The sequence below is a fragment of the Desmodus rotundus genome, chromosome 3 (genome assembly GCF_022682495.2).
Source record: "Desmodus rotundus isolate HL8 chromosome 3, HLdesRot8A.1, whole genome shotgun sequence".
In the NCBI taxonomy this organism is placed as follows: Eukaryota; Metazoa; Chordata; class Mammalia; order Chiroptera; family Phyllostomidae; genus Desmodus; species Desmodus rotundus.
In genome coordinates, this window is record NC_071389.1 from 176,706,474 (window position 1) to 176,731,610 (window position 25,137).

The following is a 25,137-nucleotide window of genomic DNA, read 5'->3' on the forward strand; positions in this document are numbered from 1 at the left end:
TGCTTTGTTCCACCCATAACCCCCTGGAAGTGTCGCGGATCTAATAAAACCTCCAGAGCCAGTCCGCCCCGCAGGGCAGCTGCCATCCGACAGAGTGACAAAGGGATCCTCCCAGGCTCACTCACAGAATTGGGAGATGCGGCTGACAGCCCTTCAGCCCAAAAGAGGAAGACAGACTTCTGGTCTGAAGTAACTGCTGAGGTGGTTGGTGTTCGTTTCATGTGACAGGGAACACTGTGATTCCACGTAACAGAGCCAGAGTGCCCGTCCACCACCATTATCTGTAACGAGAAGACAGTGGGTACAGCCCATCCTCAGAAGGGCCGCAGGCCAAAACACCACACGCACACACACACACACACACACACACACACGCACCCCAAATCACATCTATTAACAGGTTAAGCTCATTACATGTGAACAAATCAGGTGTTCAGAGAGCATTAAGTAACAACTAGGAACCAGGACCCGATTTTCCCCAGCCCTTATTCCCACTCCATAGAGTTCAAAGGACCATAGAATCCTCAGGTGGGAAGGGACAGTATAAAGCATCTAGTCCACCTCTCTTTTCACAGATGAGAAAATGAAGGCTCAGAGACAGAAAGTGACCTAGATTGCTCCGTGTCACTGACGGTCCTCAGACAGAGCCAGTCTGCAGTGGTGCTGCTGAAACCAGACGCCAAAAGCAGCACCCCATCCCTGCTGCCTCCCTCCCCGACGGCGGCAACGCAGGGCCCACACTCCGGGCTAAGAGCTGTCTGTGTTGGACTGAGGGTGTCATGGCATATGCAGCTCAGCCCCAGGGTAGTCTCAAATTTAAAAGGCCACAGTCTAAACAGGTAGAAAACAAATGAAGAAAAAATTCGCTCCTTTGTTGAATCTCTCAAAGGATAATTAAAGAAACTGATGCATTATCCCTGGCAGCATCTGTATCTCCTTTCACCCCAAACTCCTCACAGCCTGTCATCTGACAAAATCCCCCAGGAACTCCCCGTCTACCTCCAGCCCCCGAGTCGTTCTCCTCCACGTCTCTGTCCCTCTGTGTGTGAAAGGACTACACCTCTGTCTACAATCCCCGCCCTACTCTTCCAGACTCTCGAGTCCTGCCCTTCTCTGCCCGTGGTCCGACTCTGCCTCGCCAAGCTCTCAGAACCACCTGGAGACAAACCCCTCTGAGCAAGCACACAGGGAAACAGGCTAGCAGTCCGAGATTCCGTCTGACAGTCCTGGGAAGAAAACAAGTCTAGAGACATCGCACTAAACAATCTAGTCCAGTCACACTTACTATTTCATTTAACTGTCACGATAACCTTAGGGAGGCAGTAGGCAGTGTTGTGACCCATCTTACAGATGCGGAAACTGCAGGTGGGTGAAGTTATCTAATGTGCCCGAGGTCACTAACAAGTAGTGCAGCCAGGATTAACACCCAAGTCCTAACCCTCAGCATCTCAGCCCTCAACCAACCTACAATACCTACCCTCTCCCCCAACCCTGCCAGGAATGCCAATGAAAATTCCACCTGAAATTCCTTTGAAAGGCAATCAGACATTGCTTCTCTCCCGGACAGCACTGCTGGAAGACTCTCCCTGAATGACTCTTATATCATCAGATCTGTCCTCTGCACGTGACCAAATAACCTGCTCCATCCGCGCCTCATCCAAATTCTGCAGCCTTGCCTTCCCGGCCCTCCACCAGCTAAGCTCATTCTGCTCTCCGGCGGGAACACCCCTCACCCTATCTTTGTCTGCCCACCCTGCAAACCTCTTTTCCGTGCCCATGATTCTGCACATCCAACCCCTGGGCAACACGAAGCGGCTCGTGACTCCCTTCACTCAATCTGCTCTCCACACCCCGGTGGCACCGTGAGCCTCCTCAGAGCACTGACCACGACGTGGCGGAACTGTGTGCAAACAGGCGCCCAAGTGACTGAGAGCTACAGACTGTGGCCTCATCTTCTGGCCGCGTCTCCACAGACATCATCCGTGTATCCAGCACAGAATTTGACACACATCAGAGCTGATGATTAACTGCGTGTTGAATTCCCTCTCAGGGCACAGTACGCAACATACAGTTACATATTTTACAGCGAAGACAAACCAAAAAGCTCGGTCAATTATCAAAAAGAAATTTTAAAAACTCTAATTCTGCCTGTAATGTTAAAGAAATGAAAATCGTCTGTCCAGCCTTTACATCCTCACACTATGCAATCTCACGTAGTCAGCAGGCTCTACTCAGTGTCCTGGGGCCATGCCACACGCTCTGTCTCTGGGCCTCTGGCCTTGGGTTCCAGCCCTGGCGTGCTTCCCCACCCAACCCCTCCTCACAGAAATACAGTTCAACTTTCAAGACCCCGCTCGGCATTCCCTCTTCCAGAAAGCCCTCTCTAACAAGGAAGCCACCCTGGGTGTCCTGCCTTCTCTGAAATCTCGGTGTGGACGGTGTGGACTGAAGTATGAGATTTATCCATGCCAGCCTTTCCTCACTCAGAGGCGCCAGCAAGGCTCCAGGGGCCTAACTGCCTCACTGTAAGTTAGGGTCCAGGGAAAGGTAGCCCCATGCAGGAAGAAGGTTAGCTAGAAAAGCTTCCGATGCTGCCGATTTTAGCATGAACTTAAGTTTTCACTTGATCCACTCTGCTAGACTTTGTGTCATATTGAAGGAAGGGACCATACCTTTAGGTTGTTTTTATTTCTCCCAATGCCTCGCACAGGGCTGCACACAAATTATAGTTTATATAAGTTTTGACTGATTTCAGTCCCACGGTTTTACCTTTTTCATCCCCACTCCATCCTCCACCTGCAGAAGGAAGTCTAACGCCTGATCGTCAGTGAAATACCCAGGGGTAGGCTGGCTACAAACGAGAAGAAAATAAGTGATGGACGGTGAGGAAGGAAAAGAGGAAAACGATGAACTCTTTCCCTCCCTCTGCCTCAGGCCTGACGGCAAATAATTGTTCCGGGCAGTCTTTCAACATGGGCAAGTGGGCCAGCACAGCAAACATGAGAAGGAGCACACTGCAAACCTGTGCAAGCCTCGAAGTCTCAGAGTCCAGAGAGGTGTGAGATTCTGCCCCCGAAGCAGGATGAGGGCCTGTTGCGTGGTAATCAGGAGGCTGCTGCAGTTGGAATCCGGGGCCTTCACCAGCTGGAGCTGCTCGACACCATCACTGAATCACCAAGACCCCAACAGTTAGTCTCCAGCTTAGCTGAGCTTCCTGCCCCACTGGCTTGGACTTTTTCTCTTGGTACACATGTTTGTATAGACTCTTGTAGTCACCTCCCACCTAGCGGAAGTCTGCTGTTCAGCTGAACGTCATTTTCCTGATCTTTAGAAACCAAGGGTCCCTAGAAAATCCGTGTAGGTTCATAAGGAACTCACGGAAGTGCCGCACACCTCTCATGCTGGACACTCTGGGAAAGAAGACAGAGCCAAGAAGAACCGGGGAGGGGATGGAGATCTGGACAGGAGTCCTGAAAGTGTCATTAAGCTTGGACAGCAACTCCTGGTGCACACTTTGTCAAACGCTGTTCTGCACGACTGGAACCATTTTGTGTCACATCTGTCAGACTCACCGGAACACGATACTGCCTCAGAAAATGCTAGAAAATGATCTGAAACTTCTAGTATTAAAATAATGAAGACAACTATTACCCAGGTTTAGGGTTAAACGGGTAAAATCCACTGTATGTGACAGATAAACTACTTGCTATTAGTTAAGAAATAAACAAGAACAAAAAATAAGATTTCATGGATGACTATCCTCGCTTCTGCCAAATTGATTCTACAACTTAGAGAAAACTGCAGGAAGAGAAGGGCAGACACTTCGGCGCAGTTTTACAGACAGTTATTTTAAGGAAATCTGGCCCCCTACCTGAAGGCCCTCCAGCCTCGCCTGCCCCACCGACTCAGAACCTAAACAAAAACCCCTCCTCGCAATCTAAGTGCAAAGAGATCACACGTCACGGTCACTAACTCATGGACATCAACACATCATGTTACCATGAAAAGAAAATTTCTCTCTCACATTAACCAGACCAGAACATGGCACATTAAGGCTATCACTGTCTCTCCCCAACACTCTGCCCACACATTCACCAGCCCAACCAAACTCAGAGACTCCATGGCCTGTGACAGCTTATGGGACCCCAGTGACAAGGCCCTACCTGTAAATGTCAATCAGCTCAGACAGGTTGACAGATCTTCGCTTCTCCCACTCCGGCTCTTCTATCTGCAGAGAAGGTGGTGAGCTGTCCCGATTTTGGGCCTGAACAAAAATGTCCCGCAGGGCGACGGCTTGGATATTTCCTAGCACCACAGGAAGAGCCAACACTGAGAAGTTGAATTTGAAAGAACTCTCCCAGGATGAGGACCTGCCTAATACAGCCCACCCCGACTGGTCCAACACGGAGTGAACCAGGAAGTGATTATGCAGATGCTAAACAGTCTTCTCTTTATAGAAGGCAGCAAGGGAAAGCAAAATTAATAACCTGCAGTGGGTGGGGGCAGCAAGCAGCCCCTACTATAGGAAGTAAGGAAAGGGCTGGTATCAGCAATTCCCGAGCCTTAGCCCTGTCTCCCAAAAGAGACCCGATCACATATAGCTTGGGGAGCAGCAGCAGAAACCAGCCTTGCTTCTTACCAAATCCAAACAGGATGTAGACAGCTCCATTTGCGGTAATGTAAACCTGAGGACCAATCAGATTCCCCTCTCCCACGATGCTGTACTTCACAGGTCGGCCTACTGGACTCCCCGTCCGGCCAGACACCAGCAGAAAGCACAAATCTTGCTGAAGAATTAAAAGAAGGGGGTCCAGTCAATAGAAGCCCTATCATTTCCTAACCAAATCGTTTCTCCACTCAGTCATTGCTTCCTTGTTAACTAAGGGTTCAGAAACGCTTTCCAACATTGGAAAGCACCAAGCCAAACCTGCTTTACTTTACTTCCCTCTAAGTAAGAAAGAGGCAACTGTCCCAGCCCCTCACTGAGATACCTGCAAAGGGCATCTTTACCACAGCTCAGGCATTTCTCTGAAGCTGATGATGAATAGTCACCTGAGACCAGAAGTCTAGCCCAGAGCTAAATATAGGACAGCTGAACCCTGGGTCTCTATTCTCAGACCTAGAAATACCCAGTAATTTATTGGTCCCAACAAATATCAATGCAGACACTGATCTCCCATCAAAACATTGTATGTCTGGCACGGCCGCTCTCAACCTACTCTAACGCAAAACAGGCAACCATCTTCTGTGAAAGGGCAGATGGTAAACATGTTCGGGTTTGCCAGCCAACAGTTTCTGTAGTGACTACTCTACCACTGTCGTGTAAAAGTGGCCATCGGTAATACATAAACGAACAGGCTTGTGTCCCAATAAAACTTTATTTACAAAAACAAGCAATAGCCAAATCTAGTGTGCAGGCCATAGTTTGCCAACCCCTGCTCTAAAGGATTTTCTTTTGGGAAAAGTGGCCGGTTGGGAAATGTGAGGACTGTATTGATATCGTGACTTTAGTAAGGATTTTGGCAAAGTTTATCACCCTGAGTTCTTATGGACAAGATAAAGACAGTGATTGTCCAGAGAAGGAGTCCATGACAGTCCAGAGGGAGGTTTTTATTGGAATGTCACAGCATCTGCTTTTGTCCCAATCCTATCATCATTCCTATCAAAGACTTGAATGAAAAGAATTGAAGCTCATCAAAAAACTGAGAGAGATAGTTAATATGCTCTATGACAAACTCAAAATTCAAGAAAGTCTTAGGCTCCAAGATGTGCCAAAATCTGGAAGAAGAAATTGGGACATTAGTTAGTTGATTAATTAAAAAATGTGGATGTTTTAACTGATTATGAGCAAAACCTGAATCTTAGAAAGGCTATCACAATCTTTGGCTGCATTAATGGAAATAGAGTCTATATCAAAAGAAGTAACAATTTTCTTATGTCACTAAAACTGATACTAAAAATAGAATAGAGTTTTAAAAGAGATATGGACAAACTGGAGTACAAAGAGAAGGAAATCAAAAAAGAGAGGCCTGGACTCCATGTAGCATGAGGAACAGTATGAGAAATTGGGGATATTTAGCCTTTAGCGTAGCAGGCTTAGTGGGACAGGGTTAACGGGTAAAGGGCTTCCGTGCAGAAAGAGGATTAGATCCATTCGGAGTAGCTCTATGGGGCTGAACCTGAACAATGAATGGGAGCTATAAGAAGGAAGATTTCTCATCAATGACAGAATTTTCTAGACCTGACCAAAAATCAAATGGACTGTTTCACAAATCAGTGGCATTCCCATCGGCCTGAGTACTCAAGGAGAGAATGGGTGCCAATGAGTCTGGAATACTGCGTCAGAGAGTAAAGCATGCTATGAAGGGGTTAACCACGTGGCTTTTAAGGCCCCTTCCCACTAACGTTCCAGGCCAGATCAGTTCCTCTAGCCCCACGCCAGGTCAGCTGCCCCCAGCCCACCTCGCCCTAAACTAGACCTCAGGATGCAATCGCTCTAAGTCATAGACCTATTACGCTCCATTCCTTGTGAAGAACAAGCCTCCCATGTCTGTAGCTTACAGTAAGCAGGTTCCTCAGCTTCTCTGTGGCTGGTGTAGAGGTCAAAAGTGGTCAGTATAAAGATAAAGCTACTGCTCTAAACCCATCGCTTCTCCAAGATTTTTCTAGTACAGTCTATCACTTTTGGGGCAGCATGGAGACTACTCCATATCTGTACACTACTGGGCAAATGAGTAAATTCTCTGAGGCAAGTTGGGCCCATCTTGTTTTCTGGCAGAGACAAAAGACAAGAGGCAGAAAGTAGGATCGGCAAGACGCCCATTCCTCTATGACAGGCTACCCCACTATGGAGGGTCTCGGAAGGCCTGAAGCGTCACCCCATCAACCACCACTGAGCTCTAGGTTATAAACTTGTTCAATGTCTTGCTAACTGTAATTTCTTTCAAAAAGAACCCCCCCCCACTTCCCACTTCGGGACATTCGGAGAATCACTGCCTGACGGATGTGCCCCTGGAAATCTGCCCTAGACCCCATGTTTACTCCCAGTGACGGGAATAAAAAGATTATGTGAATAATTCCAGAATTTGGGTTCAGTCTACTTCAAGACCAACTGGCCACTTGAAGAAAAACTAATGGAAAGTGCCCTTAAAACTGCCTGGCCTTCTGACCCCCCTCACCTAATGCTTCCTCTCCTCTCACAATCACCAGCTCCGCCTGGGGTACTAGAGCAGCGCTCCGCAAACTCGTGACTGGGGCACTTCAAGTAGTTCACAGGGCTCTCGGCAGAAAACCATAAAACACTGATAGATTTAATTCTGTTTTCTGAATAGTAGGACTTGCGGATTTTACAACTCCACTCTACATATGCATTACAAAAGTCACAACAGCAAACACGAAGTCTATGAAAATGAAAATTATCAAATGAGACCGAATGATCTGTAACCACACTTTTCCACAACTCTTCTTTCCAAATTGTTCAATTCTTTTGTCCACACACATCCCCTGGCGGACTCACACTCGGAAGTCTTAGGGAGACTTTGAAAAAGCTTCAAGAAAAACTTCAGGAATAAAAACTTAAAACTGAGATGATTATGTTCATTAATCCTGTACTTTAGGGAGACAAAATACCTAACAGTTATTTCACCTGGGCAGAGGATAATTAGCCCCAGGGAAGCCTGATGCAGGAGCATAAGGGAAGGACCCTGCACCAGAATCAAAGTCTGTACAGTCGCAGCCTGAACTACTGCTCTCTTTTCTTCGTTATTTTTGTTATTTCTTGTCAACTTATAATTTTTTCTATACTTGTTCCTACATGCTTGCTTTATAAACTCTCTATCCGTCTGTCTTTTGTTTTATGGTTATGATACAAGTTGAATGTGATAAAACAACACATACACAGAGGCACTACTCCAGGCACATGAAATGCGGTGGCTCTGACACCCCCACTGTACACACAGAGAAGCCCACGCTCGGGAGGCTCCTGGCTTACCCAAGGCCACAAAGCTACAAAGCGGTCACTTCACACACAGGTCTCCCTGGCAGCACCGCGCCATAGTCTGGAGCCACAGTGAAACTGCCAGGGCAATGGGTTCAGAATGATAACTTATCCATTCAATTTCACAAGGCAAATTTATTTAAATCTAAGCCCTTATAATAAGAGGTTTCAAGCAGCATTTATAATAACAATACTAAGAACTAGCTAAAGTTGAAGGATTCTCTATTAGAAACAAGGACCATTTGATATACAGCCTACCTGTGATTCCCCAGCAGCCAGAACCACGAGATCTCGAACGCCATCTTCATCCACATCGGGCAGCACCACCCCCGGGGCAGCCAGGGTACTGTTGGATAAGTAGTTCGGGTTTAAAGTCCAGACAGTCTTCCCTAGGGGAGGACAAATATGCTGATCACAATTACGGCTTTCTGACTCTGGAAGAGGCAGCTGCAATGTCCCCAGGCCAGAAAAAAGAAACTCGGTAGCCGAACAACAGACAGCAACTCCTACTTTCTTTTTCCTTCAGTTTTTATCTTATTAAAAGGGGAGGAAGGGAACAGGGAGTGTGAGCTGAAATCCCCAAGTATCTAGCTAACAAACCAGTGTATAATGTCACAGCTAGACTTTTTAGGTAAAATGGAGGCACTACAGGAGAGAGTGATACCAATAGACGGCCTGTCTGGACATCTGGGAGAGGGCTCAGGGTAGGAAATAGGTAGGGTCACCAGGGGAGATGGAGCTAGGCCATGGGTATGGAACCTGGGAGCCGCTGAGCCATGCTCCTCGGGGCACTGAGGCCATGGCGTGCAGCCAGACAATACCTTTGCGGACTGCCCAGGGTCACGGCAAGGACATTGAGTCTCACAGTACGTCTGCCAGGTTGTGTTGGGGGTGGACCATGATGTGTGCTGACTGGAGCTCCTGCTTTGCAGACACTCCACCCCTGGTGTGGAGGTCCTGCTCCTGGCTACAGATGCCCTGCCCCTCCCGCTGAGGCTGCCTCAGTGCTGCTTGAGAGGCCACGTGGCATCCCCAGGGTCTCCTTACTTAGGCTTTTGGTTCAGTCATTCGCTGCCAGTGGGGCCTGAGTGTGGGCAACTTGCTTCATATGGGGCCTAGGGCATGGGAGGCGCAGAGCTGATGGAGCACCATGGGAGTTTCCCCCATCAGCTGTAATGGCGACAGGAAGAGGTTCTTACACTGAGCGCTCACAAGGCTAGCAAGATAATTGGATAGAGGGAAAATGCACTCCTTCCCGTTCCAGTACCAGATTGAGGGTGGGACTAGAGTAATAGAAGTTAAAATGGCAGTAGAGGCAGGGGTCCTGGACCAAAGAAGCCTGTCAGTCTGGCCCGGGGAAAGAAGGGATTGGTTGGGAGGTGGGCCCACCTAAAGCACACAAAAATTTAGAAGTTAATTGATCATTCTTCAAAAGTACCTGGTCCACCCCACATCCAAAACTAATATAAACCAGGGGAAAAAGAAACTCTCTCTTGCTCACTGCTTGCCGTTCAGGATCTGCACTTGGTGCACTGGCCTGTCCTCTCCATGGGCCCCATGACCTCAGCAGTCACATGACCCATGGCCTCCAGGAGGGAGTCTCTGTCTCTCCCGCTGACCTGGTGGAGCATTTGCCAGTGTGTTCACCATGGTCTCTGGCCCAGGAGCCATGAGAACTTGTGGCCCTAGAAGCTGCATGGCCAATGGCAGCACCAACTCCACACAGAGCCCCCCTCCAGGAAGGAGCCTGAAGCCAGACAGCAGCTGGGAACAAGCTAAGCTACTTGGATAATCACTAGCAGCCGCTTTGGGCTCCAAAGGACGGTACTTTAAAATGGGGCAGGATCTCTGGGCACTGCCTTTTGTTTTGGTCTTGCTGAGGATAGCTGGGTTGTGTCTGGGTTTTGCGGAAGAGATGAGCTTTGAGACAGGGAGCATGTTCTCCCGCACGTTCAGCATCTGAATAAAAAACCTTTCCTTTCTCACCAGTTTCTCTCGAGTTTGCCTTTTGGTGGCAGTGGGCAGCCAAACCCCCATTTTTGTTCAGTAACAAGAGGAGCCCACTTGTCTGGGACGGAGGAATTAACCTGTTGTTAGAGGTTATTACAACTATTAAGGAACCCCTAGGGCAGCCAACCAGAAAACTAATTCTCCTCAGTGTGTTCACATGAGTAGAAAAATTGTAGAAGATTTTTAAGATGACCTCAATTCTAAAGTTAACTCACATTCAATTATTTTTACTCTGAAGTACCCCACAACCAAACTCCAACCTCTAAAACTGGGAAGAATGAAATTTATCAGCTTCACTTGAGCTTAGGGTGCTAACAAGCACACTTGCAATACACTTTGACTGTGCAGAGAGCCTTCATTATATGCGACTCCTTTTCATTCCCGTGTCATGCCTGTCTGAATAAAATAAGAAGATAAAAGGCCAAATCAACATAACTCAACAAACCTCGCTTTCTTCACTGACGTATTTTTAAGTAGTTAAAGGCCGAGTTTACACATGGGCCCTACAAATATCAAATACAAAGAGACAATGCTCAGCTGTCTTGTGCAAATGACAGAGGAGGGAGACTATTTGGAAATCAAAGACCTTAAGGCAGTTTCTGTTCAGGTTAAACCGTGGATCTGGCACTCAATCTGTTACCCCTCTTTCTGTTATCTCCCTCAACAACACCTTCCAAAGCAGTGGGTGAGATTTTCCACCATGTGAGAGTGGGAAGGTACGTTGCTCACCAGATTGTTGTAATCTGAGATGAGAGCTCACTGAAGCAGAAATCTTTTGTGGCAAATGATCTTTACCTGATGTCGCGTTGAATGCGCTGAACATCTTGTGTGTCCCTGTCACAAGGCAGATGGTCCCAGCCACGTTTCCTGGCATCAGATCCAAACATGTAATATCTCGAGCCTCCTCAGGGAGGGGACTAGACCAGAGCGTGCTGCCATTCATCCCCGAAAGGCACACGAGAACAGCAGTTGGCCTTGAGACACCTAAAAGCATACACGCGAGAGAAGGAAAGGAGGCAGAGAAAAAAAGAAATGGAGATGAGCAAGAGCCCAGAAGGCCAAAATAAATGGTAGGAAGGCAGCAGCCCACACCTGTGTACTCAGCTCCCTGCCATATTTCTGGCAACAAGGTCTGAAAACAGAGTACCTGTCATGCCTGCTCAACACATGTCTCTTCCAGGACAACAGCCATGGACCTCCTCCAGGCTGCCTTATGGAACCTACTCTCGCACCTCTCCCAAGACCTTTGTTTCCGCGTCTGTCACCTGAGTGCCACAAAACACTGATATCCCTAAGGATAAAGACATTAAGGCATTAATTTCTGTGCCCTCAGTGCCTTACAAAGCACCTAATAAGTAGCAGCCAATTGTTTTCTAAATTAAAAAAGGAGCAAAAAAATCAAGAATATGAAAAAGTAGTTATTGAGAACAATAACAAAAAAAAAAAACAGGAGTGGGGAAAGGTATGCTCAGAAAAGTGAGGCTAAAATAGAATATTTGCAGAGCAGGGAGAAAAATATATGAAGTCTGATCATCACAAGCAAATGTTCCCTGAGAGCAGGAAAAAAATATTTTAGAAAATAAACCTGAAAATTACATTTAGCAACAATCAGTAGGTCTTCCTGGTTTAGAGTTCATTGGAATCAACTGATTTGGCCCCAGTCAGAACAGAATACTTGGAAAAACTTAATACCTAGGCCCAAGGATAGCTGGTAAAAAATTTGAGTAGCTCACCTCTTTAATGAATAATACAGGGTCCAGCACAAATAATGCCCCCTTTTTTATTACAAAATCTTTCATCACAACATCATAAGCATGTAATTCTGTAACATAACAATATCACTCTCAAGCACACCATAGGACATTTTAGGTGAAATGTTCAAATTAAAGCTAAAATTATGACACCCATATTATTACCCTACCAACCACACTCAAGCAGGCATTACTTTTGCTGGACCCTGTATTTTATGCCAGTTAACATAGCAGAACAATAACCTTCTCTGGTGCCAGCTTTACATTCACTTTCAGTGTGGGGCACTGGCCCATCTCACACACTTCCCGCCTCCGGCACGTGGGACCTGTGCCTCAGTGCTGCTGCCTGAACAGACGACCTAAGAACAAGGGGCGAGCGGTAGCTCACTCCTTCAGCCTTGGTTGCCAGAAGCAGTGATACAGGTGACAGATCGTGGTAATAAATGTCAGTGCCCAGACTTCTCAGGGATGCTGTGATTAACGCATCATGCGTCCTCCCTCAGGTCCCTATGGACTTCTGTGACTCGTCTTTTTCTGGACGATGATGGGTCATCCCTTCCCCACCAGTCTGTGACTCCTTGAGGCAAAGACCACACTCATTTTGTTTCACTCAAGATAACCAGCATAGCTCTACATAAGGACACAGCAGGTATTCAATGCACAGTCCCTGAATGAATGGATGAGCGACAGAACAAACAAATAAAAAAACACAACCCTCCGTATGCTCAGTAGCACAGATCTCTGAACCCAGTGTCTGGAGTTTCATGCACAGCACTTTGATACAACGGTCAAGAACTTGAACTCCACAGCCAGATTCCCAGGACTTGGAGCCCCACTCTATCATTTACCGGCTGGGGATATTGGGCAAGTTCTTTAGCCTCACTTGTCTCAGTTTCCCCATCAGCAAACAGGGGATAATAATATTAGTCTACCGCATGGGATGGAGTTGAGGGATAAATTCATCCATAATATATGTTATGGACTTACAATGCATAGAAAGTACACAGAAAGTACCATATGTTAGCTATGTTATTCTTTTTACAACCTATGGTCAAATGAGGCTGGTTCGTGTTGTGTCCAACCAAACCCATGACCCTGTCATTATAAGTTCCTAATACATAGCAAATATGCAAAATACCAAATAACAACAACAACAAAAAAATCTCTAAATCTAAAAGTGGATGGGGAAAATGTTTACTTGAAAGGCTACCTAATTAGCCATATGCAAGAAAAACATACAACTCAGGGTCAATCATAGAAAAGTGAGTTTCTTATCTGGAGGTTCTCTGTAACAGACCTATGCCCAAATTGCTTCTATACAGTGCACAAGCCCCGGAATGGTGTTTTTTTTATAACATCAGAGAGGCACACAGCCTAAAATCCTCTAAAACGGACCTAGATGGACCTAAAAGTAGTTATTAGGGTATCCTCAGCCTCAAACTTAAGTTACTGTATCAGTTTACAGATTACAGTTCAAATGCATTTTAATGGAGGCTACAAGACAAACCAAAGCTCCCGTGTACCTGTGCCGAAAATGCAGCACTTTTCTCTCCAGTTGACATGTGTAACAGCTGGGGCCTCAGGAAACAGCACACTCGGTTAGGGTAGGTTGTGAAAGGGTTAATAAAGAGACAAGCTGTGGTTAGGGCACAGCGAAATCTCAGGACTGTTCCTGCTCCCAGGCCCAGAGGGACAGTGGAGGAGGTGATTACTGGAATCCAGGAAGTCCTGTAAGAGGATCACCTTGACAGGAGCTGCAACCTGGGATCAGGACGCAGCCAGCCTGAGGCAACCGCAGCAGGAAGGGAGCCAGAGGAATATACACTCTCTCCTTGCTCCCTTCCCCTCCTCCAATTTCTTGCCTGTGCTTCCCATTGGCCAAACCCAATTGGAAGTCCGCACACAAGGGAGACCCTTGACATAACCCACACAGGTCAGCCTTGCAAAGCAGAGAGCAGGATGGAGAGCAGAGGCAAAGGAGTAAACAGAAGGAGTAGTAGGAAAACACCCAGCCAAAGTAGAAGTGTGAAAGATATATTAGTACATGAACAAAAGCTTTCTGTCGGGGTGGGGAGGTAGGATCGTCAATGTTCATTATAACCAAAGAGGCTATCGATAACTGACTGGGAGAAAACTCAAGAAACCTAAGAACTGACGGTGAGCACTGCAGGTGCGTGGGCAAGGCACTTCCTCTCTGGGTCTCAGCTTCTTCACGGGACTGCTGACCACAAAAAGAGCCTTCCAGCTATAAGGCTTATGATTTCTTGAAATGAGCTTTACTCAAACACGGGAACTTGCTGATGAACTTGCTGATAGGGTTTATCTCGTGTGACAGCTCCATGGTGACTGACGCAGACCCTTTTCTACAGTGCCCCTCACAATGCCTTTGCTTAGCTCGCAGCCCCTCCAATCAACGAGCGCCTCCTGCAGTGGGTGTCTCTTACCGACTGCACTCCCATTCCTTGAAGTTACAAAGGAGAGAAGTACATCACGCAGGCCATCGCCATTCACATCAGCCAACTCCAATGGAGACAGGTCCCCACCTGATAAACACAATTAAAAAAAGTCCTTAGCAAGTTACCACAAACCAGTTAAAAAAGGAATGAACACATAGTGCCAGCACTTCCATAAAAATCAGGCAGACTTTTGGTTCCTAGGTAAGACAGAGTACACACACAGTTCTGCCTATTCCTCTCACTAAATACAGCTGCAACCCCTGGACATTACACATAAAACAAACAGAAGACTCTGGAAGGTGGTGAGAAGGCAGACCAGCTAGGGACTGCGAAACCCATGGAGTGACAAGGTGATGACTCCCCTGGGGTTTTTTGGGGTTTTTTTTTTTTGGCCTCATCTATCCCAGACAAGGCGCTGCAGAAGCCAGCAACCCAGGAATGCCAACAGGTACAGGCAAAAAGCCCCTGGAAAAGCTGGCTCCCTTACCCTGGCAAGACAGAAACGTTTTATTTAATAACTGCTCTAGTCCAGCCAAACAACACAGATAAAACTGAGGCCCCACCCCCACAGCAAAGGCCAAGTGCAGACAGAGCCTAGTCTCTCACCCTTGCCGGTGGTAACAAGGCACCCCTCCCTCCTCCACCAGGGTCCTGTTCTGACATGAAGGCCAAGCGGGGAGCCACGACTGTCACCTTCTAGCACCACTGAGGCCCCCCACATACCCAGAAAGTCTCTAGTTCTAGCCCACCCAGCCCTAATGAGGGAGCCCCATCCCCCTCTCTCGCCACCACCAGGGTGGCGTCAGCAGAGGCTTAGGGGATGGCTGGACTTCCATCTCCACCTGGCAGTGATAACCAACCCGCCACCCCCAAACAGTGTGGAGTCAGAGGGTGCCTGCCAAATCTGGAGAGAACCCACACACGACTCGTGGAAGTGTAAACTGGCGCAACCACCGCGGCAAATGTGAGGTTGAACAGGCACATACCATACGACCCAGCAGCGTGGCTCCTAGGTGTATGCCCTGGAGAGATTCTTATACAGTGCGTCAGCAAATACCGTACAAGAATCTGCTTAGCAACATTATGTCTTTAAACAGAAGCCACCTAAACAAATGTTCATCAACAGTAAAATGAATTAATAACTCATAAGATGGACCTACCATGGAAAATTACACGGTGGTGAAAATGAACCAACGCCAGATACAGCACCTCAGTTTGGGTGAACCACAAAAATGTTTTTTAATATGTTAAATAAAAAAGCCACTCACAAAAGACTACATTATATTCATATAAAATTCAAAACTAGGCCAAATTAGAGACCATATAGTTTATGGATACATAAGTGGTAAAACTATAAAGAGAAGTAAAAAAAAAAAAATCAACTCAGAAGAGTAGGGGGACTCAGTCCGGAGGGACACATGGGGATTTCAGAGGTCGTTATGATACCCTATTTCCTCAGCTGGGTGTTGGGTATACCAGAAGTTTGTTCCTAGTTTTTACACTGTCTATCAGTATTACAGGAGCTCACTTAGAAAAATCAGAAAAGAAGGGAAGAGATGTTCTAATTCGTAGAAACATAACTTCCGTCACAGTCTCCCAGTTTCACCCTAAGAGAAAGTAATGATGACAACGCAGAACTAACTCGTCAAAAGCTAATTCAACTAGGATCACAGAAATGTCAGAGATGAAATGTTTCTAGATCAAGATTGTACAGGGGTGTGGGAATATTGTAGGGGAAGGGAAACTGCTCCTCTGCCCTGTTAGGGTTTCTAGCTGGGACTGACATGAGAGAGATTAACAAAAAAAGCATTTAAATTTTCTTTAATAAAACTGTACATGTACTAGAAGTTCCCCCAGGAAAATGAAGGTCCAGCGGTGGCTAGGCCTAAGTGCTTATATCCCAGGTTCAATAAGAGAGGCAACTGTAAAAAAGTAACTAAAATATATGTGGAGACTAGAGGAAGATAAGAGGTATTCTTAAAAGGTCTGTTTGTACACATTTCTCTTGGCCTCCACTTCCTGTCTCTGGTGATAAGAATGTTTCTCTCCTGCTGGGATAGGAAGAACATCTCTCACACGGGAGCTTCATCTCTTGATTTTAGGAAGAACTGAAGGTCAGAGTGGCCTTCTTGTACCTGCTGTTGTTCAAGTGCCTCTATGTCCAACTAATCAATAGGCCAAAGCGACATATTTGAGGGTGGTGTGTTCTGAACCCTTCCGGCTTCCTGCAGTTCACAAAAGACAGGGCTGACAGCTCAGCACTGACACGTTACATGCAATCCCCATTCTGGACCCAGAGCAAGCTATTTTGAAGAGTGCTCCTCCAAAAACGAGACAAAATAGCTAGAATGACCTGGGAAGCACCATCTTAACTAACCATTAGGGACAAGGAAGAAAAGTTGCTGCAAGAAAGCAACTCTCTTTTACTTGAAAAGAAATTATTTTAAAATTCAAATTAGGTCAGGTTTCTGTAATCAATGATTGCCTGAAGGTCCTGCAGGAGCACTGGCTTCTGGTCTGGCCAGGCCTTGAGCCTTACTTTTCTCTTCAACAGCCCTCCCTGCTGCTTTGCTCCGCCCGGACAGTGCTGGCTGCACCGAGCAACCAACGCTCTGTCATCTACGTCCAATGAAGACCAATGCCAACACCTCTTCCCCCCAGTCCCCCTCCCCTCTGGCAACCACCAGTCTGCTCTCTGTGTCCGAGTCTGTTTCAATTTTGTTTATTTATTTTGTTTCTTAGAGTCCACATAAAAGTGAAATCACATGGTATTTGTCTTTCTCTGACTGACTTATTTCACTGAGCGTAATACCCTCTAGGTCCACCCATGCTGTCACAAATCGTTAGATTTCATTCTTTTTTATGGCTGAATAATATTCCATTGTATTAGGAAGTACAAATTGGTAGTCACAAGATAGTCACAGGTATGTAAAGTACAGCACAGGGGACATAAGCCAATAATATTGTGGTAATTATATATGGTGCCGGGTGGGTACTGGAAATATCGGGGGGATCACTTGGTAAAGTGTACCACTGTCTAACACTATGCCCTACACCTAAAACCAATACAAAATAATACTGAAAATAAGCCATAACTGAAAAATAAAAGCTAAAAAAACCCCAACACCAACAGAAACACAACAAAGCAGTGATCTTCCCAAGTTTTTTGAGCTGTATCAATCCGTCTTTTTGTTTGATTTCAAATCTTAAGCTCCTACACGCACCTCTACACACGGGGAGAAATGTTATATGACACACACTAGTTTTTAAAGACTTGGAGGAAACTTTCAATGCAATCAGAAGCTTTACAGAATTAGGGCTGAAAATCCCACAACTCACCTCCCTGGGGGCCCAGGCGGTGGCTCCAAGTGCTGTGCAGGTCTCTCGGGGGGCAGGGGATCAGGAAAGCACACACAAGCACCAGGATCATCGAGATCACCAAAGTCAGCAGAAATACAGATGTGCGCACGTAGGACACGAGGGAGGAGGTTGCCTTCTGCTCCAGGCCTCCAAGGGGTTCCGAGGGGTACCCCTCCGTGGTGACCTCCGAAAGGTGAGGCTTTGCAGCCTCTGCAACATCAGCATCAGAGTCGGGCTCTGGTGCTTCTCCCAAAGGACTCTTCCCATTTTTGACCCCTCCGTTCTTCTGCTGCAAGTCCAGCACGAGATCATCTTCACTCTCATCACTGTCGGCCTGCGTGAGGGGGTCATACTCGCCTAGGTCTGGGCTCTTCTTCCCTGAAAAATCAGAAAGAGAAGCTTCAAGGAGAACAAGGAAGGAGAAACCCTCACCAAGCACATGGCAACTCTAAACACTTAGGAAAATACACAGAACTAAACAAAATGGAACAAAGCAGATTTACAAGCGGGTCCTTTGTGGTTCTATAAAATAGACACCAGCATGGAGGAAGGAATGGGGGGGGGGAGGTGGCATGGAGGGAAGGAAAATCACGGTGTTCTAGAAGTATCACTTGCATGACTTTAAGAAATTGGGAAGGAAAAGAGAAAGCAAATTTCAAATGCCTTTTTAGGTTTTTTTGTTTATTTAAAACTTCTTTTAATTTGTTTGAATCTCTCTAACGCAAAAAGATGATGGCTCTTACATCATCAACCTTCCATATGCCTTCCATAAAACCTTCCATATTTTCTTAGGTATGCGGTGCTCCAATCTCTCCTGGGACTTCCCTAAACTTCTAGAAGGATTTTATTCTCTCTACATTGCCTCTCACAGTCCAGTATTTGTGGCTTCCCAATTGTTTCTACGAAACAACTGAGAAGATGAACACTAAACGCCATGGGGAGCAGCTTCCCTGGGAATCCACTCCTGAGAACCTTCCTGGATTCTGATGCCCTTTCAAGTACCTGTTTCAGTAACAGTGTTTATCTCTAAAAATGCTATTCTGAGCATGTATTCTGGGAGGGTTGGGATTGAGCAGGAACTCGGGGGTAGGAGGGCTTGTCTTAAGGATGGTTCACACAACAAGGGCCTGCTTTTACTCAGACCTTATGTTTATCTGGGGGTGGCGAAGAGGTGGAAATTACAGGAGGGCGCGCGCACCTCCCCGCAGGCCACCCATTGGCCCTCACTGCCAACGACTGGATGGTTTTATCCTTTATTTCATGTCATAACCACGTAGAAACCAAGAAAAAGTTTCTGGTTTTGGAAGGCACCTGGTAAACTGTTACTAATGTAAATGCTACTTTAAATGTTCTGTTAAGAAGAAATATAAAAATCTAATTTAAAAGGGAAAAAGAATTCTTAAATGTTAATCTCTGCCTCTAGTCACTGTGATCTTGGTGATGTCACTTCATATATTATGTCTCAGTCTGCTCAAGACATGAAATGAAGCAATGAAACACCATATGGGAAGTAAAATCTTTTTTAAAAATTGATTCTACAGATAGAGGAAGATGGGGAGAGAGGGAGAGAGAGAAATGTCAGTTTGGTGTTTCACTTATATATGCATGCATTGGTTGATTCTTACACGTGCCTTGACTGGAGATTGAACTCATAACCTTGGTGTATTGGGACGATGCTCTAACCATCTGAGTACCCAACCAGGGCCTATGGGAAGTAAAATCTTTAGTGTAAAGTTTAGTGTTCGGTACACAGAAAGTCAATAAACGTTTGATTTAGAAATGAACATTCCAGCCCTGGCTGGGTGGCTCAGTTGGTTGGAGAGTCATCCTTCCAACAGAAAGGCTGCAGGTTGGATCCCCTGGCGGGTGTCAGGTATCAGGCGTCAGGCTATATACGGGAGGCAACAGATCCATGTTTCTCTCGCACACACGTTTCTCTCTCTCTTCCTCCTCTCTCCTCCCTCTCTCTAAAATCAATAAAAACACATCCTTGGGTGAGCATTAAAAAAATAAAAAATAAATGGGCCCAGATCCACTTTCAGGGGCAATAAATTAATAACTGGCACAAGAAACCAAGAGAAGTAAATGCTAAGTCAGCACGCCGAGGCCCGGTGACAAACTGGCAGCCCCCTGCCAGCCAGGATAGTGACATCACCAAGGAGCAGCGGTTAGGAAAAAAGGAATCTGAGTTAGCAGGCCTACATTCAATTCTGGATCCCAGGTGCCCTACTTGGCTCCTCTGGCCCAGCCTCTGCCCATCGTAAAACGACCGCCCATGTACATATGAACAACAATCAGAAAGAAGCCATCACTAGCAGTCACTCTGTAAGATACTACAAAGTTCTACCAGTAATCAAGAAAGAAGTTACAGCAAAACATCCAACAAAACCCACCAAAGAACAAATGACACCACGAAATGTAAGAAATAATGAACAGATACTTCCCCATGGAATCCAAGAAATGAAAGAAAATAGCCTTCTCTGAAAAAAGAAAAATTGTATTTCTAAGGAGAAATGATAGTTCGACAGAGAAGATACCAAGTAAACAAGCAGGGCAAAGAGAAGTGGAAGACAATAATAAAACAACTTTAGAAACGATATCTTTGTTGGGATCGGCAGAAATAACAGACATGCTGAAAGGAGTCAGAGACAATAAAGGACAGACTGGTGAAAGTTAGGAAAAATGAAATGGAAATAACCAGTTCTGAGCCTCTGCCATGCACCCTTTCAACCCTTTTACTGTCTTATCTCAGGAAGTCTTCGTGACAGCTCTTTGAGCTAGACACACTATTATCTCCATTTTAAAGATGAGGACACTGAGGTTTGGACATTTAACTAACTGGTCCATGGCTCAACAGCAAGCAAGTGACAGTGCAAGGACTCCAACCCAGACAATCTGGCTCTGAAGTCTGCACCGACTACCTATGTGCCTCCCATGGAAACAAGGAAGGCTTTTACTAGGTCTAGGAAAAAAGGGATGACTATAGAAAACAAAGATGATCCAAAACTGAAGAGGAGAATGGGGGGTGGGGGAATGGAACCAAAAACAGTATTTAAATGATATACAGCACTGGCCAGTGTGGCTCAGTTGGTTGGAGCATCATCCCATAAACCGAAAGGTCACAGGTTCAATTCCAAGTCAGGGTACGTGCCCAGGTTGTGGGTTTGGTTCCCGGTTAAGGCGTGTACAGGGGGGTGAGGTGGAGCAACCAATAGATGTTTCTTTCACATCGATGTCTCTCTCTCTCTTCCTCTCTCTCTGGAATCAATGGATATATCCTTGGGTGAGGAGTAAAGAAAAAAAATAATAAAATAAAAGATATACCAAAAAAAGTTCCCTCAATAAAGCCAGACCTAAAACTGCAGAACAAAGAATACAATGACTCCTGAGAAAAACTGATAGAGGTTAATCAATACTGACACTTAGTCTAGTAAAGTCATTGAACTTCAAGGACAAAGAAAGAAACAAATGAGTAGCCAGGCCAAGGGAAAAAGAATCAAGTCACTAACGATGGTAACAGAAATCAGACTGACTTCTCCACACCAACATACATTCCTAAAAGACCATGCCACACTAGGCACACGTTCGTGTGAAGTCCAAGAACTCCGGTCCAGACACGACATTTGTGAAGTATAAAAGGCAAGCGTGCAAGAACTCAGAGGCTACCTCACTCTCGCGTCTTTCTTTTAAAGATCACAGAAGATGAGGACCCAAGCTTGTCCAAACCCTTAAGACAAATATTTACTTTTACACTATTAATAGTACATATTTTTCCAGGTAGTTCAAAGACAAACCTCCGCTTAATTATTACAGACTGCAAGTTTTGATTAGAGAACTCCTAAGTGACTGTTTTTTTCCATCTGTGTTTCACAGAAAGACAATACGGGTGTATAAACATCAACTCTTTAGGCCGAGGAGCTAACATCAAAACCATGTTCCTAAGCTCAGGGCACTTTGGAACTCTCTTCTCTGATGACTTCAGCTACCACCCACACTTTTAACCAATGAAAGGTTTTCAAAGAATAGGGGAGAAGACACTGATTTCACAATACATCAATACAAGTGAGCCTTCCATAGCTATCACTTTCCCCAGAGAAAGACTTAGGACACCAGTTACACACCATGCCCAAAGCAGTATGGAGGAAAACATAAATAGGAAAGAGATGCAACTGTACCATCCCCAAAGGTTTCCAAGAACATATATAATATATACTGTTCTCTGACATGTACTGTGCTTTACATAGACTATACTACGCACTCTACTGCAACTAAAGGTAAATAATCCACATCATGGGTTAGTTTACTCAGGCAGGGCACATGCTCATTCCAGGTCACACACAGTAAACCAAATCATTGCAATAACATTATGCCAATGTTCCTTTCAGTGTTTGACCTTCAAACTCTAAAATGAACTAAATATATATATATATATACTTAAAAGATAAAGTCTCACAGGCTGCTTTATAAATGTCACACTGTCCTTCTGTTATTAATTAACCTCATTCTATGCATGTGAGCCAAACATCTTTCCATCATGAGCTTAGTGGAAGGGTATGAGACTGTGAAGTACAGTCCCAGCCACTGCTCTTTCTTCACGAGGTTGAGGACATCTGTCATTAACTCACTATTACATAGACCTTCCTACCGGTATCACATTCATAAATGACCATGGTGTGAATGATGATAATAATAATAGCTAACACTTATTGAATAACTAACACATGTCAAGGTTAACAAACCTCTCAAGTATATCCGTCTCTTTGACTTTGCTAAATAACACCATGAGGTCAATATGTAGTACTGTGTGGAAGACAGTGAATGTACCATAATAATATTATTATTATACATGAAGAAACTAAAGCTTAAAGAGATTAAGTAACCAATCTGGTAAAGACTGGATTTGAATCCAAGCCTGTCTTAGGCTCTTAGCTGCCATTCTGTTCTGCTTCCTTCCACATAAAAATAGGAAGGACACCACTGTGGTGATCATTTTGCAATACATACAAATACTGAATCACTATGTACACCTAAAATTAATATAATGTTACATATGTCACTTCCACCCCTTTAAAAAATAATGAGGAAGTTAACTAAGGTAGCATGACACAGTAACCCAAACAGGACAGCCATCTCACAATCCCAATGGCAGTGTAGAGCTAAAAGAAAGCAAATTTTACTTAATATAAAAGCTAAAAATTGTATTTGCGGTGGAAGGGAGAAAAGGCAAGAGACAATTGAAGTATAAGCCAAAAAAACCAAACAAACAAAAAACCCCTCAAAACAAAGAACCAACCCATATCAGAGAAAAGAATATATGGCTAATCTGAGCATTAAAAAATATCAAACTCACTTGACAGCTCAGGGCAAGCTGCTGACCAAACACAGGCCCAAGCACCAGACTGGTTTCACTACCCTATCAGATGGCGGCGTTACTGCAACTGAATACTCCAGGGAGTCAAAATGCCGCAGCTTCGGGATACGAGAATGAAGAAGAGCTCAGGTGTTTGAAAGCAAGATTTTCTTGAGTTTTGAAAGCAAGATTTTCTGGCATTCCCATCCTCAGAGAATAACTGTTACCTATGCTGGGGGAGGTGAGTGGGTGCGGGTGGAAGAAACTAAAAGAAAAAAGAGGTAAAACTAAGTATGTGTGACACCTTATCACCCCCTTTGGGAAGATATCATCCTACACTAAGGAGACACAGGCTACTCTCTTCAAAGTTAATCAATCCTGCAGGTAGAGGGACATTCCCCCCTTTCAGCTCAATGTTACATACACACTCCAAAGTAGATATTATCCATGTTCTTTCCAATGTTCTAATAAACCCATGGGGGGGGGGAGTCTTTGGTCATGAAGTCTGGAGACAGAAATGCAAATTCATATCAAATCCATACCCAACACAGTCTTCTGTGGCTCAAGCCCTTGCACCCTACGCTGGATAACCACCGGATGGACACCCGACTAGCTCTTTCTAACAATGCCTGTGAAAGCAACTGCTCTGCCCACTAACCCCTTAAGCTAGCAGCAAATTATTATAGTTTAATGTCTAAAAATTATTTAAGTAGAACCACGAAATTTTTAAAGCCTTAACGTTTAAATTTTATTTGGGCAGAATAGTATATGCATTTACTAAAGTAGCAAGTTTCTAGCAGCGAGTAGCAAGTTTTTACCTCCATTCTGAAGGTAAAAAACAAAACAACAAGCAAACAAAAATCTTGGGACTGCTGCCTAAAGTCCTGAGTTGGCTCTGGAAGCTGTCATCACCACTAGTGCTTCTTTAAAAAATACTCAATACTTTATCTGCAACTTGCAAGTGCCATATCATTTCCCTCCTAAATGCGTAGCCTGGACAGCTAGAGTCTAAGTGGAATCAAAAGGCCAGGATCTAGCGTTAAAACACCCGCGGGGTTCAAGTCTAGGTTTTTCCAATACTGCTTCGCGACTTTTGGGCAAGTCAAGTAACTCCCATTTTCCTTTTCTGTAAACTCGGGGAGAAAATACCAATTATATATCAATTAGATATATCAATTAGAGGGCAGGCTGCTCCAGAGGGTCACACGTCGTCCTGCTGCCCCCGCCAGCCCGCCCGCCGCTCAGGTGCAACCCAAGAGAGAGGGAGCTGGAGACGCAGCGGTACACCGTCCACGACATTTGGGAAAGGATGCTCCCCTCACCACCCCTACCCTTGAGGGGGCGGCGACGCGCGCTCTGACATTCGCCACAGCTGCAGCGTGAGCCCGCTCCCGGCCACCTGCCCCGCGCGCCACCAGCGATCCCTCCCTGAGGGTCTCCCAGGCTTGCCCCGTGCCCGCGACCCTCGACCCGCCAGGCGCCACTAACCCCAGCCCACAGGGACTGCATCGCTCGCCTCCAAGCGCACGCAGCTCCGCCCCGGTTGGGGCTAGGACCCGACCCGCTTCGCCCCCAGATCCTGGCCTCCGCGTCTCCCCTGCCCCGGTCGGGGCGGGGTGGTCGAGAGGGGGCCACTCCTTACCCGGGAGCTTTAGCGCCCTGGACAGCACTGTCGCCATGGTGGAGGCCTCGGTGCGCGTGCGCGCGCCCGCGTCCTGTCGGGAAGTGTAGTTCCAGGAGGGCGTTGCGTGGGCCTGGGACCTGAAAAGGTGCGGAGCTGCGCTGCCAATCAGGGTGAAAAGGAGGAGCTCGCCTGCGGTCCCCGCGCGCTCCTGCACGCTCTTGTGGCCTCTTCTCCCGCCCACTCGGAACCAAGGCCCCTTCCTTGGCAAGTGAGCTGAGGCTCACTTTCCTCCTCAGCGAAGTGGGGAGATGGTGACTATCACGTAGGCTTGCAGTGAGAATGCAATGACATTACTGATGTTAAAGGAAGCGCGGGCTAAGAAATGCGCCCTGGGCTTTGGAGTCAGGACACGTGATTTCAGTCCTGCCTTCATCCCTTCCTAACTGGGCCACTGTGAGCAAGTTACTTGGTAGGACTAAGTTTCAGTCTCATTTCTTTTAAATAGAGACAATACTATCTTCTGCACAAATATACTGTGAGAATGAAATTATATAATCTGTTTAAAACACACAGCACACAATAGACAACTG

General features: G+C 45.9%; 1 protein-coding gene across 1 annotated transcript in view; it reads right to left on the reverse strand.

The window, feature by feature from the left end:
* Nucleotides 1-24,727, reverse strand: part of FAM234B (family with sequence similarity 234 member B) — a 30,143-nt gene extending 5,416 nt beyond the window's left edge. Inside the window, exons 1-10 of the mRNA XM_024575555.4 lie at nucleotides 24,566-24,727; nucleotides 17,553-17,951; nucleotides 14,202-14,300; nucleotides 10,802-10,990; nucleotides 8,255-8,385; nucleotides 4,640-4,787; nucleotides 4,164-4,305; nucleotides 3,023-3,166; nucleotides 2,770-2,851; nucleotides 126-281 (exon numbers count right to left, since the gene is read on the reverse strand). Of these exons, the coding sequence (XP_024431323.2) occupies nucleotides 126-281; nucleotides 2,770-2,851; nucleotides 3,023-3,166; nucleotides 4,164-4,305; nucleotides 4,640-4,787; nucleotides 8,255-8,385; nucleotides 10,802-10,990; nucleotides 14,202-14,300; nucleotides 17,553-17,951; nucleotides 24,566-24,602 (1,527 nt within the window). The 5' untranslated portion in view covers nucleotides 24,603-24,727. The remainder of the gene's footprint in view (nucleotides 1-125; nucleotides 282-2,769; nucleotides 2,852-3,022; nucleotides 3,167-4,163; nucleotides 4,306-4,639; nucleotides 4,788-8,254; nucleotides 8,386-10,801; nucleotides 10,991-14,201; nucleotides 14,301-17,552; nucleotides 17,952-24,565) is intronic.
* Nucleotides 24,728-25,137: the final 410 nt, after the last annotated feature.